We start from the raw sequence: 17,254 nt of genomic DNA on the forward strand, positions 1-17,254 counted from the left end.
TCAGCAGTTTACAATAGGGGTGTGTTTCAATTTCCTTCTCTACTGTCACTGACACTAAACCCTGTCTGCTCAGGAGTGAAGGTAGCTGAAGCAAAATAGCCTAGGTTTTGTAGAGTGGATTTTACACTACAAATATGTGTGCACTGTCCTCCTCAACTGACAATTTGCTAAACCCCTGCGTTAGCATTTCTCGCTAACTAGCTTATTATAGTAGTCACAGAGCGTTACCTCCAAGGCCAGTGAGCACATAACTAGTTCATCTTTTAGGAGTGTGACCCGGTGTTAGGAGGTATTGCTTTCACAACCCCCTGACCAGAACGTCAGAGTTTAAGAGCGCATAATATCACAGTCAGCAATTTAAATGTTTAATTTAACAAGGGTACATGTTCTTACTTTAAACTGCTGACTGTCTGTGGCTCCACCCTGTCCACTCTGCTGGACACACACCTGCTCCACTGTAGAGGAACGTCTGGTCTCAGCCTCCAAATCCACAAGGATTCAACCTATTTTCATACACAGAAACCATTTATCATTGCCTTTAACAACAAAATTATTGCTTGTTTTCTTCCCGTTCACAACCGTTCACTACAGTCAGAATAATGAACACCATATGGGTTTAGCAGAATGAACGGAACCAGGCATTTTGACTGCAAAGAGGGTGAAGATGTTGCATTTTGCAAGTTTGTTGTTGTGTTCTTGTTTCTTCAACAGGTGTTTGATTAATTACTCTCTCCATTACTGTTGGTTTTGTTGCACATATAGAGTGTTGATGTCTGTGTAAAATTGGAAGCTTGTGAATTTTCCACCTTAGATCAATGGGGTTTTATAATTAGCGGTGAATTAGCAATTCAGCTACAGCTGATACAGTAGCAAAGTGACTGCAAAACCCTGCTTTGTTAACTTCTGTCTGAAATCAAGGAGCCATTGTATTTAAAAAAAGAAACATTTTAAAATTTGTGACAGCATTTTAATCACTGTTTGGACCATGTGGAAAAGCTGACGGGCTTAGCAAGATAAAAGTAAAAGTGACAGTCCTACTGTTTTTTCAGTCATACTCCAACCTCATTTTTGCATCAGAAAGTCCATATAGCCTAATGTTTGCCCGAGCCCTTATCTGCACTGAAACTTCAATTAGAGTAATGTTCAACCCATTATTTGTGAATAAAGACTGGAGTCAGGTTCCTTTGCAATCAGTTACTCGCTGCTTAACATACTGAAATGCTTTTTAACCATCGGATGATGTGCAGTAGAGTCACACGTCCAGTTACTACCACAGCAAGAAACAAAATGCTCACTGTGATTTTTTTTCCCCTCAGGACTGTAGCAGCGCTCTGTCCACGTGCTGCGTTTGAAGTGGGTTTTGAGCTTCATCTATTATGGATCAAGTGACATTTTTCTGATGACAGCCCCTGATATACCTCTTATGAGATGGGCATAGGAATAGACACCCTGTATGCTCTTTGCTTTCATTATCTCTGTTCTTTTTCTCTTTTGCCCCAGGAGAAGGTTCTGGAGTCAGACAGGGAAAAAAGTACACAGAACATATGGAATCAGACAGCAAGTCAAAATAGTTTATTATAGAACAGGATTCATAGTTGAGGCACTACCTCACATTTAGTATAGGCACTGAACTACTGCACTGGAGTCACAGCCACAACTTGGTCTGGAAGCCAAAGCCTGCCGGCCACACTGATGCTGGCTGCAGCTAAATGTACAATGCTGTAAGTCATCACACTGAAATCAAGGCTCCACAGTATTACATGAATGTGCAAAATTAAGCTAGAGTAGGCTCTTTTTTAATTTTCCCTTCAAGGTGACATGGATATTGTTATTAATAATTTGGAAAATTAGGCTCTGTATAAGCTCTCATGATCAAATTATTAATCAAAGTTATGTGGCTGTTAATGGGAATGACTGAACCCAGCAGTAACCTTGTTATCATTTTGAAAAGCCGCAGACTTTGTCCTTTGGTGTAACGATGTGACTGGCAGGCTTTGGCGAAGGGAGGCAGCCTTTCCATGTGAACATTACTTGGTTATACCACTGATAAACTGATTGAGCCTTATCTGTAACACATCCACACTCTTTGTACTCTCTCTCAAAAACTAAGAAAACACTGCAGTGTCACAATCTAAAACAGTGACAACAACAAGAACCACAATATTTTTTATGATTTATGATATTACTATTACTCTTATTATTATTATAATAATAACAAAAGTAATTCCGGCATCTCCCCACTTGTTTCATTCTCGTTTGTGTATGTAAGTAATTAAAAGGAAACACTCCTTCTGTAAACAGACTGTAGCTTAATCTTGTTTTTTTGGGGGTTTTTTTTTGAGGGATTACCAAGTAGCATACAACATATTGATAATACATCTGTGGTGCAGAATAAGCACCTCCCATCAACAACACAATGTGTTGCTTCTTCGGTTTGTTGCTGAGTGATGACAACTGGATCACATTTAGGGATGGATTCCAATAGCCTGTTCTTTTTGGAGTCTGAAAGAAAAATACTTATTTTTAAACTAACAAACTTCTTAATCAGGTTGAATATGTGATTTGAAAGGATTTGGGTTTGATAAGCAGATTGGGAACTGGAATCAGATTCAATAAAATGCTATCAAAGCTCATCCCTAGTCAGTTCTGACCACATACATAGAAAAGAAATGTTCAAAACATGTGCCATAGTTCCTATTTTGCCTTGATTTGTGGCTCTATATGAGGATGTATAATGTCCTTTTAGTCCCTGAAATGGGCTGAAAATCCTGTGATTCCCAATAGCCTGTGGTGTTTTTATTAGACCCATCCTGCTTGGTAAACACCTACACCATCAGGGTTATTTTCAGACTGAAGAAGCACCACAGAGCATAGTTCAGATGTGTTTGGGTTTCAGTTGTTTAGTATGAGAAGCAACTGATTTTAATTTGTAAAATATGCAGATCTCAAGTCAGTATTTTAACAAATCGGTGTCACTCGTCTCATAGATTTGATTGAGCAGAATTTCAGTTTTCTGAGTGAATATGATCCAATTGTAATAAACTATATAAAGCATAAGAAAATACATATTTATGTTGTATTTCTTTCTAGTTATGTTACATTGTTTGAATATATTTGTTGTCAGTAAAACTGGGGTTGTATCTGGCTTTATATTGTCACTGAGGGTGAAGCTTGATTCATGGTAAGTGCATAGTTTGAAGTGGCAGATTATTCTATGTGGCTGAGTTAGTTTGACTCAAAGGGTGTGTATGTGTATTTCTACACAGTTATTACAGGGATCAAAATATGAAGTTCAAAGTAGTTTAACAAAAAGTATAAGCATATTTGGAGCCTAACTTTAAAGTGTTTCACACACATTACACATCCCCACACACCCCATCTAGTGAGCTGAGTCCCCCCTCCTTATGCTGGTTTCTATCTTTCCTATTAGCTTTAGAACACTTAAGTTCAGTAAACCTCCCAAATCACATTTGCACATACAGAGAACATGGCAATACTGACCCATTGAGACCACAAAGCAGTTTACCAGGTTTCTACCATGTCAATCACAGTAGGGAAACAGCACGGTACAGCGAGAGAAATCAGAAGAGGAGAGGGAGTCTGGGTTTGTGTTTCCCAAAATGTCTGTACACACTAGTTTGACTTTAACTCTCAGCAGTGAAAATGACAAAGAGCGCTGACGGCTGCTGGTTCTCAGACTACGTCACTGTTTTTTGAAGCGTTTTGTTTCAATCACAGAATTATTTTGCTGATGGGCAGAAATCCAGAAGGTAATGAGCCACTCAAAAGATTGAAATACTAATAATTTATGCAAGATTTTTTTTCTTCTGTCTTGTCACTAGCTCTAACCTTTTGTAGGTATTTTGACTTAGCAACCCAGAGAGCACAAATACATACATCCTCATTTTTAGTCTTATAAAAAACTATGCTCATGTGAATTTCATCTAATCAACATAATATACACACTATGTATTTACTTCAATGTCTGCTGCAACGCCAGCCCAAGCAAAGCTTTATAAGAATATGTAACTAGTGACAAACACTATGGGGAACCCATTTCAGACAACATCACGATACATCAGTCACCTCACAACCTCAATCCACAACACAAACAACTGGAGGGCAAAATAATTAACAGATAAGAACAATTAACAACAAAAAAGAAATACTATCTATTATTATAAGAATTATATAATCTATTATATCTAATCATGTTTACCTTACTAATAATAATAAAGGGGATGTTTGATATTTTGCCCATAGGCTCAAACACAAAATAAAACTAAAACCCAACAAGAATACATGAATACACTAATGCAAGAGGAACACATTTATGCTACTTGAGTGGTGTTGACACTGTTCCTTGTTGCCCAGGAAACTGTGCTGAAATTTGCCACTAAAAAAAGAGAAGTAGAGTTTTTTTTTTCCATTGTCAAAAGTAAGACACAACTCTGTGCTGGATTCATAAAATTGAAAACAATGTAAATTCAGCATCTTCCACCCCCATCATTGCACTGTGCTGAATGCACCCTGTTGTTTTGACAGAACCTGAGTCTACGGGCCTTATTTTTGTGAATGAAGGCACGAAGCATGCCGTGCACACCAAAACATTAAAGTGGGGCCCAGCGTGTCTTGGACAAGAAGGTACATGCTGAATCTACAGATATTTGAGAGGTAATGATACACAAGGCAACCTTTTGGGGCAAGGCAAGTCATATCTGCTCACCTCTCATGGTATACATCTGGCTGAAAATGAGTGTTGTACTTGTACATTTGTTTACTGTCAACATTGATCTATACTGCAGGGTACTGTAAACTTGTATAATAATTGTAGGGCACTTGTTGATTGTAAAATTTCCCTGTGCCTCAGGTTCTGCAGATTTTTCAGACTTAATTTGAAAATTTTACCAATAAATCTATGCTTAATATAACCATATCAATTCTCTTCTCACGAGAAATATGTTCATTAGAGATGGGCAATGAAACGATGCCAGTGTTTGTCGTTGATGGCTGACAGGCATCACGATGGTGAGCTTACCCCACCGCCGCACTTGCACAGCAGTGCCAGTGACACCCACAGCCTTGTTAGCAAAGCTCAATGTGGAAATCATTCGGGTGGCAGCTTCTGCTGATCGTTGCTATTTATGGTTAAAATGACAACCAGCAGGGTCGTACCAGCTGCCGCTAAGTAACCTTAACTCCCTGATTTCAGTTGATGACAGGACAAAATGAAACTGAACTGAACCAAACATTGAGTTGTTGGGTTTGTGACCTCCGTGCAGCTGGTGTACTGCTGTTAGCCGAAGACCGTTTATGAGATAAAGAGGCATCACTCTGTACCACCACTGAATAATTAGAGTGAACTGAGCATTTCTCTGTAGTTCCAACAACCCCAACAGAGTGAGATGTCATCACAGGTAAAACTATCAGCTGATCTCACGTCTACATACAATCGGAATGTAGCATATTCTCCATGGTGGTGTAAAAACAAATTTACATACTGTATGCTTGTGCATCATCCCTCCAGGGCCTGCTATAAAAGTACAGCATGTAATTAGCTGCTACCTGTACTGAAGCATCCTGCTTTTTTGTTCTGCGCAGTCATTTCACTCCAGCGAGTTACCAGCCTGACACGAATGTCATATCAGGAGCCAGAAAAACAGATTCATGAGGCATCTTTTCTGTTGAAGACAGTCTAGATTTATGAGGCATCTTAACAACAGTCTGACATTGACAGTGCCAGAGAAGGAGTGAGAAAGCTTAAAAAACCTGACAACCAAAAGAGAGCATGGGCAAAGTCCCAGAATTGCTTGGGGACTGTAGTGTGGCATGTAAACTGTTGTGAAGAGCTGCAGAAACAGAAAGCATGCAAAGGAGACAGTGTACTGTAGATCATTCAGACAGGTCACACTATAATAGATGGTGAGTGTGTCTTGCTGTCAGAAAACTGCCCAAGCACATGCATCCACTGACAAATATAAGAGTTGTGCTCGTGGGCATCGAGATGCAGTCAGAAGTACTCAGCTGCACGTTACCATGAATATACAGCGATAAGCAGAGGCACACACAGGGAATCATGGATGTGTTGACGCTGCACTGATGAACTGTATTTCTATTAATGATACATCAGATAAATATGAGTTGTGTGAAAGTGTTCGCACAGGGGATTAAAACACAAACCTGCAGCCTTTTAGCCTCTTGTAACTCAATGTTGTGGTTCTGCAGCCTGGAATTTCTGTTTACATCAACTGCATTTCCAGCCGTAGCTGGTAGCTAGGTGGTCACACATCTATCAAGCTAACAACACATTTCATTATTAGGCTGGTGGACATTAGAACTGAGATAGAAAGAGACAGAAATATAATACATTTACTGGAAAGAAACGACTCCAAATAAATGCTAGTTTCTCTACCTGCTGAATGGTAAATGGGAAACTATTTGCTAACACTGTCAAATACAGTATTTTCAATCCCTTTAAAGTTCTTCTGACCCCAAAAGACAAAAAGGAGTGAGTGCATGAATGAAAAAAAGAAAAGATGAATGTATCTTTAAATCTACACAAGCCATAAATATGTATATTACTAATGGAATAACTGTGTGTAATGTGAGAGGGGTTGCTTGCAGTAACAAAACCACAGCTTTATTATTGTGGTTGAGTATCTTCACAGCAGGCAGGACTTGATGGAGACATTACAGAGCAACAAGGAAATTGAAAGTTGGCCTTAATTTGTCAGGTTGCCAGAAATACAGCTCCAAATGAATGCTAATAGTGCTTTGTATCAGTGGTTTACTAACATGCTGGCCATATCAGCTTTAGAAGATAATACTGCTTGTTCAGCCGCCCTTAAGTGCAAAACAATTATTTGTCTTTCTAAGGTTCAGTAACTATAACTAGACATCGTGTGACAATTTAAGTGAAAATGGGACGGGACGTGGTGTCTCTCAGCTATACTACCCCCCTCCATGACATTCTGCTGCCTATAGTTAATCCAGTTTCTAGGCTCTGTGTTGTTAAAATAAGGACCACAGTCACCTGCCATTACATAAGCAACTGGAAAATACACAGTGTTGTTCTTCAGACTAAAGCGATGCCGGAGTGTCATACTGCTGAAAACCTGGCAAATGTGCCTTCCACCCATGCAGAACATTGGGGACCTACAGTTAAAGCCACAGCATGCACATATGACAACACAAGCAATATGGTGCTGATATTGGTCACAGAGCACATTTTCTGCAAAAATCTAAAAGTCTATGGAAAAATTCCACTGGCTTTTTGTCCTGGGTTGGCCTATATGTCACTCAATTATGATTTTAATTTGGGAGTAATTCAAGTTTTGTGTCACATTAGCAGTAACCACAGCATCCTATTGGATTGACAAATTTACTCCTTTGTCAGCTAATGCTAGCTTTAGACTGGAGGCTGCATTTTGCAAAGATTGTTGCAACCAGACATCTGTAGTTTACGTTGTTGCTAGGAAACAGGATGCGATGGGAGGGGCAGTGAGCGGTTAGTATCGGCTTATGGTGTCAGTCTGAGTTTCATTAGATCCTCTCGGGTGAAAGGAATTTGATCCAGTGTGGGTCTGTCTATTCTCCTTTGTGGCTGACAGTGGTACTGCAGCCCTGCATGCAAGATGCATACTGTATGTAAACTGCAAATGAAGCCAGTTATGACTTTATGCTACACTTTTAAAGCATGATGATTTAGCCTACTTCTTGAGTGTATGTGGGCAAGTTACATTCCTTATTCACTACAAATACATTCACAACACTCTCTCTTTCTCTCTCTCTCTCACACACACACACACACACACACACACACACACACACACACACGCAGTGGATTCAAGTAGGTTAATTAGTGTTAGAAGGAGGAGAGGGCCATAGTCCCCTACCAGCAGAGCTCTTTACTGAAAGATTGATTTCTGTATTCTCTCCAAGCTTTTGTGGTTAGTGCCAGGTGGAACTGTGTGTGTGTGTGTGTGTAGCGACTGAGTGCATGGCTGAGTGAATTAGTGAGCATGGTTGCAAGCAAACAATACATTCAGGCTTACAGTTCCATGCTTGGCTTTGCATAAAAGGAGCATGGTGTGTGTGTGTGTATGTGTTGCACTTGTACTAATGTGATGAGCATGTGGCTTGCATCTAACACACTTAATTAGGCTGCACACAACATAGTGAACAGAAATAGTCAATTGTCAACTGGAATCTCATCTGAGCTCCTACAGCATCAGTGCTCTCTCACAGAAATAGATGTCTGACTATGTTAACAAGACCTGCTAGGGTGCTGACCAAAAAAATATATGATGTGAGGCAAGAGGATGCAAGTATGAAAGAAACAATGCTTATTTTGGTGGCCAGTGATAGCTCTCTCTTCGTTATCTGTATTTCTTATTTCTCTCCAGTCTTCTTCCTTCTCTCTATATATGAATGTCTTTTTTTTTAAGATAAAGTTACTGTTAGGGTGGCACTGTGGCATTGGCTTGCAGCACGAAGGTCCTGGGCTCAAGTCTCGCAGCTAAATTTTCTGTGTGGAGTTAGCATGTTTCCTTGTACCTGCATAGTTTTTCGTCGGGTGCCACTGTCCAGAGACATGTAGGTTGGGTTAGTGGGCAACTCTTAAATTGTCCATAGGTGAGTATGTAGTTGTCTGTGATAGACTGGCAACCTGTCCAAGCCCCGCCTCTTGCCCAGTGTCTGCTGGGATTGGCTCCAGCCCCCTCGCAGCCCTCTATAGAGTATAGATAATGGATGAATGGATGGAGACATGATGGTTAGCATGCTTTTCCCTCATGCACCAGCAATCATAACTGCCATAATTCTTGAGTGCCTTCTGCAACTACAGTTGACTCATTAGTTACAGTACATTAATTCTAAATGGTGAAGCTGATCACTAGATCGTCAACTGTATATTCAATAAGTCCAACAATATAGCAGGATAAATAAGACCAACAGAGGCCACATGCCATGCAGGAACACATTGCAGTCCACAGGTCAATGAATTTGTCACAAAACATTTTGCTCAGCAGCTCCATCCATCATCTTTCACCCCTAACTCTTGTGCACAAAGGCTCCTCTCAGCCTAAGCAAACACTCGACCAAATGTCTGTCTTTTGAGTATAAAATAGTCACTCACAGCATCACTTCTGAATAGTTGTAAAAGCTGTAGTCAGCAGTTTCACAGTGATCACAGTGGCAAATGTTAAATTGTGTCAAACCAACATTCAGGAATTACCTAAATTGTTCGCTATTGGTGGGAGTATGAACACTCCTGCTTCACTATGAGTACAGGATTTGTCAGGCTAAACTAAGTGCTGATTTTCAGGTAGTGCCTCCAGACCATAGCTGGCTGCTAAACCATGTTTCATTTTCATTGTTTACATGTTGAAATACAAAAGATGTGACATTGGTGTGGAGGCCTTTGAGATGTTTAAAGGCACCTTTAATCAAGGATTACTAAGGAACAAAAGTTAAATAAGTAATGCAACCAATTATTTGTGCAGCTGAGTAGTTGGTAAAGTAGCACAATAACTTTTGCAGTGAGTCATATAGATGTAATTTGTAAACTGATTTTTCAACTAATTTGTTTGACATTGCTAGCTAAGTACTTTGTAAGCTCTGTCTGATGTATCTTATTCAGGAACAGTAGTAGATTATACTGCAGGACAAGATAAGAAGTTTGATATCATTTATATGTTATATAAAGAAGCAAATTATTGGCTTTGCATTCTATAGGTAGCAACTATTTTACTGTATATTCAAAAGAGATTAAGTAGTTTTTCTACCTTGATTTGACTGAGTTATGACTGAAGAGTATGAGTTTTGAAACCTATTGCTGCAACTGGATGCTCAGTGTCACCTACAGTAAACTGCCTCCACAAGTTGTGGAGGGGTGGTAGCAGATCATGGTTGATCTGTGATCCGAACGGCCCACCCCACATGGTTCACTATGCATATAAACCACGGATTATTACACTGTTTACTCATTACAGTGTGAAATTGTTACCGTTCTCTTGTAAAGCAGTAAATCCCCAAATCTCAATGCAACAATACAGAGTTGTAGTGGAAAGAGAGGGTGGATTAGATTTGGCGGTGCCGACATGCCACTTGTCACGTAGTGTAGTTAAAATGAACAGTGACCACACCCATCTGGCACAAACTGCACTGTGTCGGTCAGGTTTTGGAACACACCCACAGAGGTAATGGAGTTGTGTTCATGTGAATGGGGTGTGTTTTAAAGAAGTTGGCAGCGAGAACCATGGCTAGTGGAGGAGTAGAAGAACTTGAAAAGCCCGCTGCATGATTAAGTTTCATGTATGGGAGCATTGCGGCTTTCCTGTAAAATATGACGACGAAAGAAAGGTAGTGGAGAAAACTGTAACGATATGTAGGGTTAGGGTTTATTTTAACATTTTATTTAAACATTGTGGATCTTGATTGTTTTCAGTTCATACCATATTCAGAAGTTCCTTGGTTTAAGCACTCACTTTAAGTCTTAGAATAATAAATGGAAAGTGAACGGTTTTTTTGTATGTTGCTCGTCCAAAAAATGATCTGATCATTTTGACCATATCATCCATGATATGGTCAAAACTGAGTTTTGGGATTCATCCCACCCCTAGTGCCTTTTACCTCATGTATTGTCTTTGCCTGATGTTTCTCTCTCTGTGCATCCCCCTCAGCTCTCCCAGCCCCTCTCAGAGGAGGTCAGCCTCACAGTTTTAAAACCTTTGGGTTAAACCAAAACGGGTTTTTTCATTTAAATTTTGTGCCTAAAATCACATTCCTGGAAAAACACTGAATTGGTGTAACCATAATCATAAAAATGAAACTCTAATCTTTATGTACTGTATGATTTCATCCTGTTCTGTATACTGTATTCCTCTATTGCTCCAAAATGTTGCCCAGGTATCATCACCTGCTCTTCCCCTTTTATCCATCCTCTGGCTGATGTCAGGGAGAGGTACAGAATACAGTTTACTGCAATCACACAACTCAAGGAGAATACATCAGGAATCTGATGTTCAGAATATTATTTATCTGTCTGGATGCTTCAGTGCAGTAGGTATGAGTCCCAATCTACAAGCATCCCGTGCTACAGTGTGAAGGACCATTTGAGCTTAGTGACTGATTACTGTGGTGCTGATGTTGTAGCAGAGGTGGACAGATGTGTAGCAAAGCATGACGCAGACAGGTTCGACCACAGTCAGCTTTTCTTCCTCTACAAGCAAAGGAAACAGTGACTGTGGTCATAATCAGCTGATGTTTCACTGGTTATAAAAGATGTATGGACTTCTGACTAGCAGCTTCAGCTGCTTGTATTGTGAATGAAAGTTAAAGAGCTGGTATGACAGAAAACAAGAAAAAAATGTGCTTTGAGATGGATTACAGTGATGGCAGAGGTCATCCTCTGTTGTGAAATTACAAAACTCTTTCTCAGTGCTTTCTAAATTTATTCAAAATTTTGAATCTCCCGCCTCAAGAGTGAGTGGTGTTGCAAACGTGCCTGTGGTGATGTCACTCCCAGACACACAAGGGTAAATCCACCCTCTGCAAAGCACTATGCTGAGAATGTCAGGAGTGTTACTTGGCTAAAATAGCTGTACTAAAGCTAAGCTAGCTGCCTCCAGCTACATGTGAAAAAACTACTTTGTTAGGAAATTTAAACAGGATACTATCATTCTGAAAAATCCAGTTGAAGTCTCCAGTCTGCAACAGCAGGCGCCTCACCTTCCCATTCAGGATCAGACTCTGGTTCATATACTATCTTGTGTTTTCAGCTGCAGCCATTATTTAAGTTAAAGATTGGCCAAAGGGCATTATTCATTTGGTCCTACTCTGATTTGCTGGGGCTGAACAATCATTCTAGCCAATCAGAGTAGGCGATCATGAATAATGTACATTTTATGTTAAAAACTCCTGAAGCACTGTGCTACAGGACATACTCTGGGCTGTTTGTGCAGATGGATTTAGATACATCTAAACAACTTTGAGTGAATAAAGTGTCACAGATTTGTTTAAAATTCACTCTGTATTTATAAAAATGTGTCAAAAAGGGCCATAATACCAGCTCTTTAAGGGCCACTGTTGTGGTAGTGGCTGCTAGCAGTGCTAGCTTTCACACATATACAACACAGCAACAAAAAAAGAGTAGAACCAAAACAATCACAATCCCAGAACATCACAGTCTAAAACTCGTTGTTTCTAAGGTCGTAGAAAAGTGTCCGAGCTTGGTGTCGCCGCAGCAGAGAGTGGTGCTTCTGTAAAGAGAGATACACATATGGCCCTAGGTTCCTTTAATATCCAGAAAAGTACCCTGCTTTTATTCAAAAAAAATGCTCAACAGTTCAAAGGCGTGTTGTTTCTTCAGACATGGTATGTGTGTCTGTTTTTTTGCTCATGTTCTTTCTTTTTTTTTGTCTTCCACTGATTTCCCTGGAGTAGAAAAGCTCTGTTTTTCGTCCTTGCCAGTCACATCAGCCAACTTGAACGTCCTTAATTTTGTATTCATCCAGCTCCGTCACAAACTGTCTCTGCAGCTCCCATTCGAAAATGCTCATTGAATGAGAAAAAGAGCTGCTTATTTCCCGGTGTACAAGAAGACTCCATCATTTGGACATAAAGACAGAAGAGTATCTGTGTGATCTGTGGATCTACTTCATGTGTTTTGGTCTGTGTTTATGCACACACATGAATAAAACATCAATGCCACTTTGCATTTATTCCAGTGCGAGTTAGTGTCTGTGCATGTGTCACACTGTTTCCTGTATGCAGAGGGCTTCCACAGCATTACTGGGTCCCTGGGCGACTCCACCAATGACAAAGAGCACGTTGTTTGTCTGCAGGAGGGCAGAGGAGCAGCGTGCGGTGGGCATAGACACCACATACTCCCAGCGCCGCTTCACTGGGTTGTAGCTCTCCACTGAGCCCAACGGCCATGGTTCATTTCCTGCAAAATGAAAAGTAACATGTTAGGATGACTGCAGTTGTTTCTACTGTAATGTTGTCCAGATCTTAACTTCTGTGTGAAATATGCACATGCACAACATGTGCATATTGTTGATCATCATCTTTTCAATGTCAGCCTCTCTCAGACTAGTTAAAAGCGAACACAGATGAGGGTGTCGGTGGAGACAAGAAAGCTTCAGATCTGCTAGACATTTAAAAAGATGCTTCTGTTCAACCAAACTATAAAAAGAACTTATCGTAATAGAGCAGTTTTTGAAGGAACTTCGCGATTTGAATGTCACACAAATTACGTTATTTTTTATTCATTCCGTACGCACGTCCACCACATTTCAGTTAAACCTGTGCATGTGTGGCAGTTTAGGGTATCAGCAGCACTGACACCAGAGCTGGATGCCATATACAAGCATGAATGTGAAGCATCAATACAAAATTTGGATCTGACATTTTCCAGATATTTTCCTCAGGAGTTGTTGGAGACCAAAAATGGAGCTAAAACAAAGTGAATATTGGACTTGGTTATGTGACCAGAAACATGACTTGAATGTTAATGTTGGTCTGTGTATTAATTAACAGCTTAATTATCTCTAGCAGTAAAGTAGATCATTTATTGTTCTTTTACATAATTTAGAAATGTAGCAAATCAGAGATTAATTTATATGCAAATGCAGGATAGTACTGTATGTGCTTAAGGAAATGCTGAAGCAAACAGGTTTGCAAAAGAAAGTCAGAAATACAAAGCCAGGGGATGACTGAAGACTTTTATTTTATGTAGAACATGTAACGTCTCACTGCGGAGTCTTCTCGTTCCTAAACTCTGTCATCTCTTGCTTCATTTTTCTCTCTCCATGTTTCTCTTTCCATCCTCTCGCTCTCCTTCACCTCGGGTGCAATGCTCACGTCATTATAAATCAGCCAGCACTAAGTTGTTGCCGTTTCCATGGAGACCTACATCACAGCGAGTCCCCAAACGATATGGACTGGTGAGTGTATGATGTGTGTGCATGTGTCTGCAGACTATTATTATCATTTTGTTGGAAGAACAAAGTGACAATACCGAATCGGCCTTTTCAAAGCAGCCCAGGCCTGCTCAGGCCTTGGCTCCTTTATCACATTTTATGAAGACACACACAAACATACACACACATGTCCACTTCTGCGACTGCACACAAAAATGTACTCCTTGGTGCCTCTGGTGTTCAAAAGCTTCCTGTCATCGCTTTGATTCTCAGCCCTTAGACGTCATGTCAGTTCACCAGCTGCCCCCATCCTCCTCTTCCTCCTCTGTTTTGCTCGCACTCTGCTTTTGACCTCCATGCCTGACCTTCTCACTTCTGTCTTTCTTTATCTCCTTTACTCTCCAGTTGTCTTTCTTCATTTTTCATTCTTTACACCATTTTTTAAATTCTTCTTGTTTCCATGTTCTTATCTAATTCTTTCTTAGAATCCATTTTAAAGTAAAATACTGTTGCTCCTCACTGTCACTCATTTGTCCTTCTGCTTTGTTCACCTTAGCTCTTCTTTCTCCTTTCCCCGTCACTAACCCCTCTCTTCTTTACTCTACTCTTCATTTTAGCTCCACGGTCTCCTCTTTGATGCCCCTAGTCTCAGATTGTCTTTCTTCTGCCTCTGTCACGTCTCCTGTTCTCTTGTTCTTTTGCTTCTTCTCACCTTCTCATTGTTCACTGAAACTTAGGAGACTACACAATTTAACGGTGATAGATGTCTGTGCCTGTTTTTGGTAAAGGAACATCCTTGAATGTCAACTCTCATCATGGTATACATGTTATCCAGTGTGTTAAAAAAACCTATGGGTGTAGGTGTGTGCCGTTATATTAAATACAGTGACAAAGTATTTGGTAGAAATGGCACCTGACACCTAAGGACTAATACAGGTATAGGAAGGCAATGCATTTCACTTGGCATGGAAAAGACGAAACTAAGGAAAAGGGCTAAATTTGAGAAGCAAGGGCAACAAGGACTGTTTCTCTGTGTGGTTGTTCTCCTGGTAGTCATACCTTTGTCTCTTTGTAGTCATTTTGTGTCTTTGTGACCATTTTGGGCCTGTTTGCATTTGCTTTGTGTCTTTGTAGTGTTAGATTTTTTTCACTGCTCCTTATAGTCATTGTGTTTGTTTTTTTTGGTTGTTTTGCTTCATTTTATGTCTCTTTATGGCCGTTTTGGGTAGTTTTGCATGTTTTTATAGTCATTTTGTATCTGTATGGTAATTTTGCATGTTCTTGCTGTTGTTTTGTGTCAGACTGTAGTCATTTTACATTTCTTTATGGCTGTTTACCCTCTATTTGTAATCACTTCACACTTTGTAGTAGTTACTCTGTCTCTTTGTTGTCTGTCTGTCATTGTATTTTGTCTTTTTGTCATTTGATTGACTTTTGAACAAATACTAGAGGCCCTGCCAAGAGGTCAGGAGGCCGGTGTGTGGTAGGCCCATTCAGCAATCCATCCATGTTCAGGCCCTAAAGGTGGATGCTGGGTGGAGGTGGGACCCTTTAAGTGCTATATGAACAGGTGCAAGCAACAGTTTAGCTGGTGAGCAGTGTGGTAGCAGGCATGCAGCAAGAATGAGCAGAGCACTGACTTAAGTTAACTGCCATGATTAAAAGTGTGTATTGGCTGTGGCCATGTTGCAGTGGAGAGAGCATGCTATGTGAGGGTCCTCCAGTTAGCAACATTAATTGTTTCATTGTCTATTAAAAGAGCAAAAACCAGGGTTAACATCAGTTTTGGCTTTTTGAAATGAGTGTTAAAAACAGCCAAAGGGCTCTGGTTTGATTCAGATGTGGCCTTTATCCTTTTGGATGTGTTAGCATTTGTTTCGGTAACATTAGTGACCCAACATGGTCATGATTTTAAAAAGTGAGTAATTTGAGTTCGTGCTTTGCATCACATTAGCAGTAACTAGAGTGTTCTACTGGACTGACAGATTTACTTGTTATTCAGCTAATGCTTGCTTTAGAGTTTATCACAACAAGGCCTCTGTAGTTTATGCCTACACTTGGAAACAGGAAGTGATGGGAGGGGCAAAGGAGTGACTTATGTTGTTTTTGTCATGTCATGATGCTTTATCGTAATTAATTAGGCCTGTAATCATGTATGTCCTTGACCTTAGTTGACCAACTCAAAATCTCAAAAACCTGATGATCTCTCTGTATAGTCCCAGACATTTGAATTGCATTTGATGTAATTCATGAGGCTTAACTCATTTTACATCAACTGTACCATGTAATTTTGTATTTGCAGCTCCAAATCTCAAGTTCATCCTCTGTCATTTCCCTCCCTGTCCTTCAGTGGTTCCCCTTCTCTGAAGTGTTAACTTACCCTCTGACCTTCTGTTACTTCTGTTTTCAGACAGCCAGATAATAGCACAGCATTCCAGGTCAAACAGAAGCCACAACAAACTGGTAACTTGTGTTAATGTCTTGTCTATGCTGTTAATGGTGCCATTACATGCCCTCCTTTCACCACGTATCATATTTTACCAGGTGGCACACAGCAGGCAGATTATGCGGCACTTATCCTTGACCTCCTCCTGCACTGTCACCAGTTTTTTATGTTTGCACAGAATAAAATATAAGTTGTTGTGGGTCATAGTGCTGCCCAGTTCACCACAGCATGGTTAGAGGTAGCTGTACACCTGTTAATACCACTCTGGTTAGGTATAATATGACTGAACACTACTGCTCAATGCAAGCTGAGGCACATCATGCTCTGCCTTTGCAGGGTTTTGGAACAGATGAGCCACTGCTCAGTTCCAGCTAGCTGCTGTCAGAGGATGACCCATGGATGGTCGCACACAACAATTTTTTTGTTCTTGTTGTATTTTATGTAATTGCTTTATTAACATCTGTGCCTGTGAAGCATGTTGTAATACACTGAAAAGTGCTACAGTATGTAAATAATGTTTTACTCATTTGCTTTTATAACCGCATTAATAATGCTGTTTGGTCTTAGTGGATGCGTTTTCCTTTTTTATTTCTCAAGTCAAATGACAGAGGGTTGGAAATATGCCTTAAACCAGCTATGACTCACAGGCCCAAAATATCACCATGAATTAGATGGTGAGCCAGACTCACAGCTGACACTCGCACAGAAAAAAATATAACACATCTACCTCTTTTACTCTCACTCTCCCATTAGTAAACACACACACATACTTCTATCTTTGTGAGGACTTACTGACATAATGCATTCCCTAGCCCCTTACCCTGTCCTTAATCATGAGAACTAAATGCCTAACACCTTACCCTATCCTAAGCCTAATTATAAC

General features: G+C 40.2%; 1 protein-coding gene across 4 annotated transcripts in view; it reads right to left on the reverse strand.

Annotated features, from left to right (window-relative positions):
- Positions 1 to 1,550: 1,550 nt before the first annotated feature.
- The window catches only part of klhdc8b (kelch domain containing 8B), a 160,972-nt gene continuing 145,268 nt past the window's right edge, over positions 1,551 to 17,254 (reverse strand). For all 4 annotated transcript variants that reach the window (XM_020617921.1, XM_020617920.1, XM_020617919.1 and 1 more), the window contains one exon: positions 1,551 to 12,949. In XM_020617921.1, coding sequence (XP_020473577.1) covers positions 12,753 to 12,949 — 197 coding nt within the window. In that variant the 3' untranslated portion in view covers positions 1,551 to 12,752. The remainder of the gene's footprint in view (positions 12,950 to 17,254) is intronic.

Source organism: Monopterus albus, unplaced genomic scaffold (genome assembly GCF_001952655.1).
Source record: "Monopterus albus unplaced genomic scaffold, M_albus_1.0 scaffold197.1, whole genome shotgun sequence".
NCBI lineage: Eukaryota > Metazoa > Chordata > Actinopteri > Synbranchiformes > Synbranchidae > Monopterus > Monopterus albus.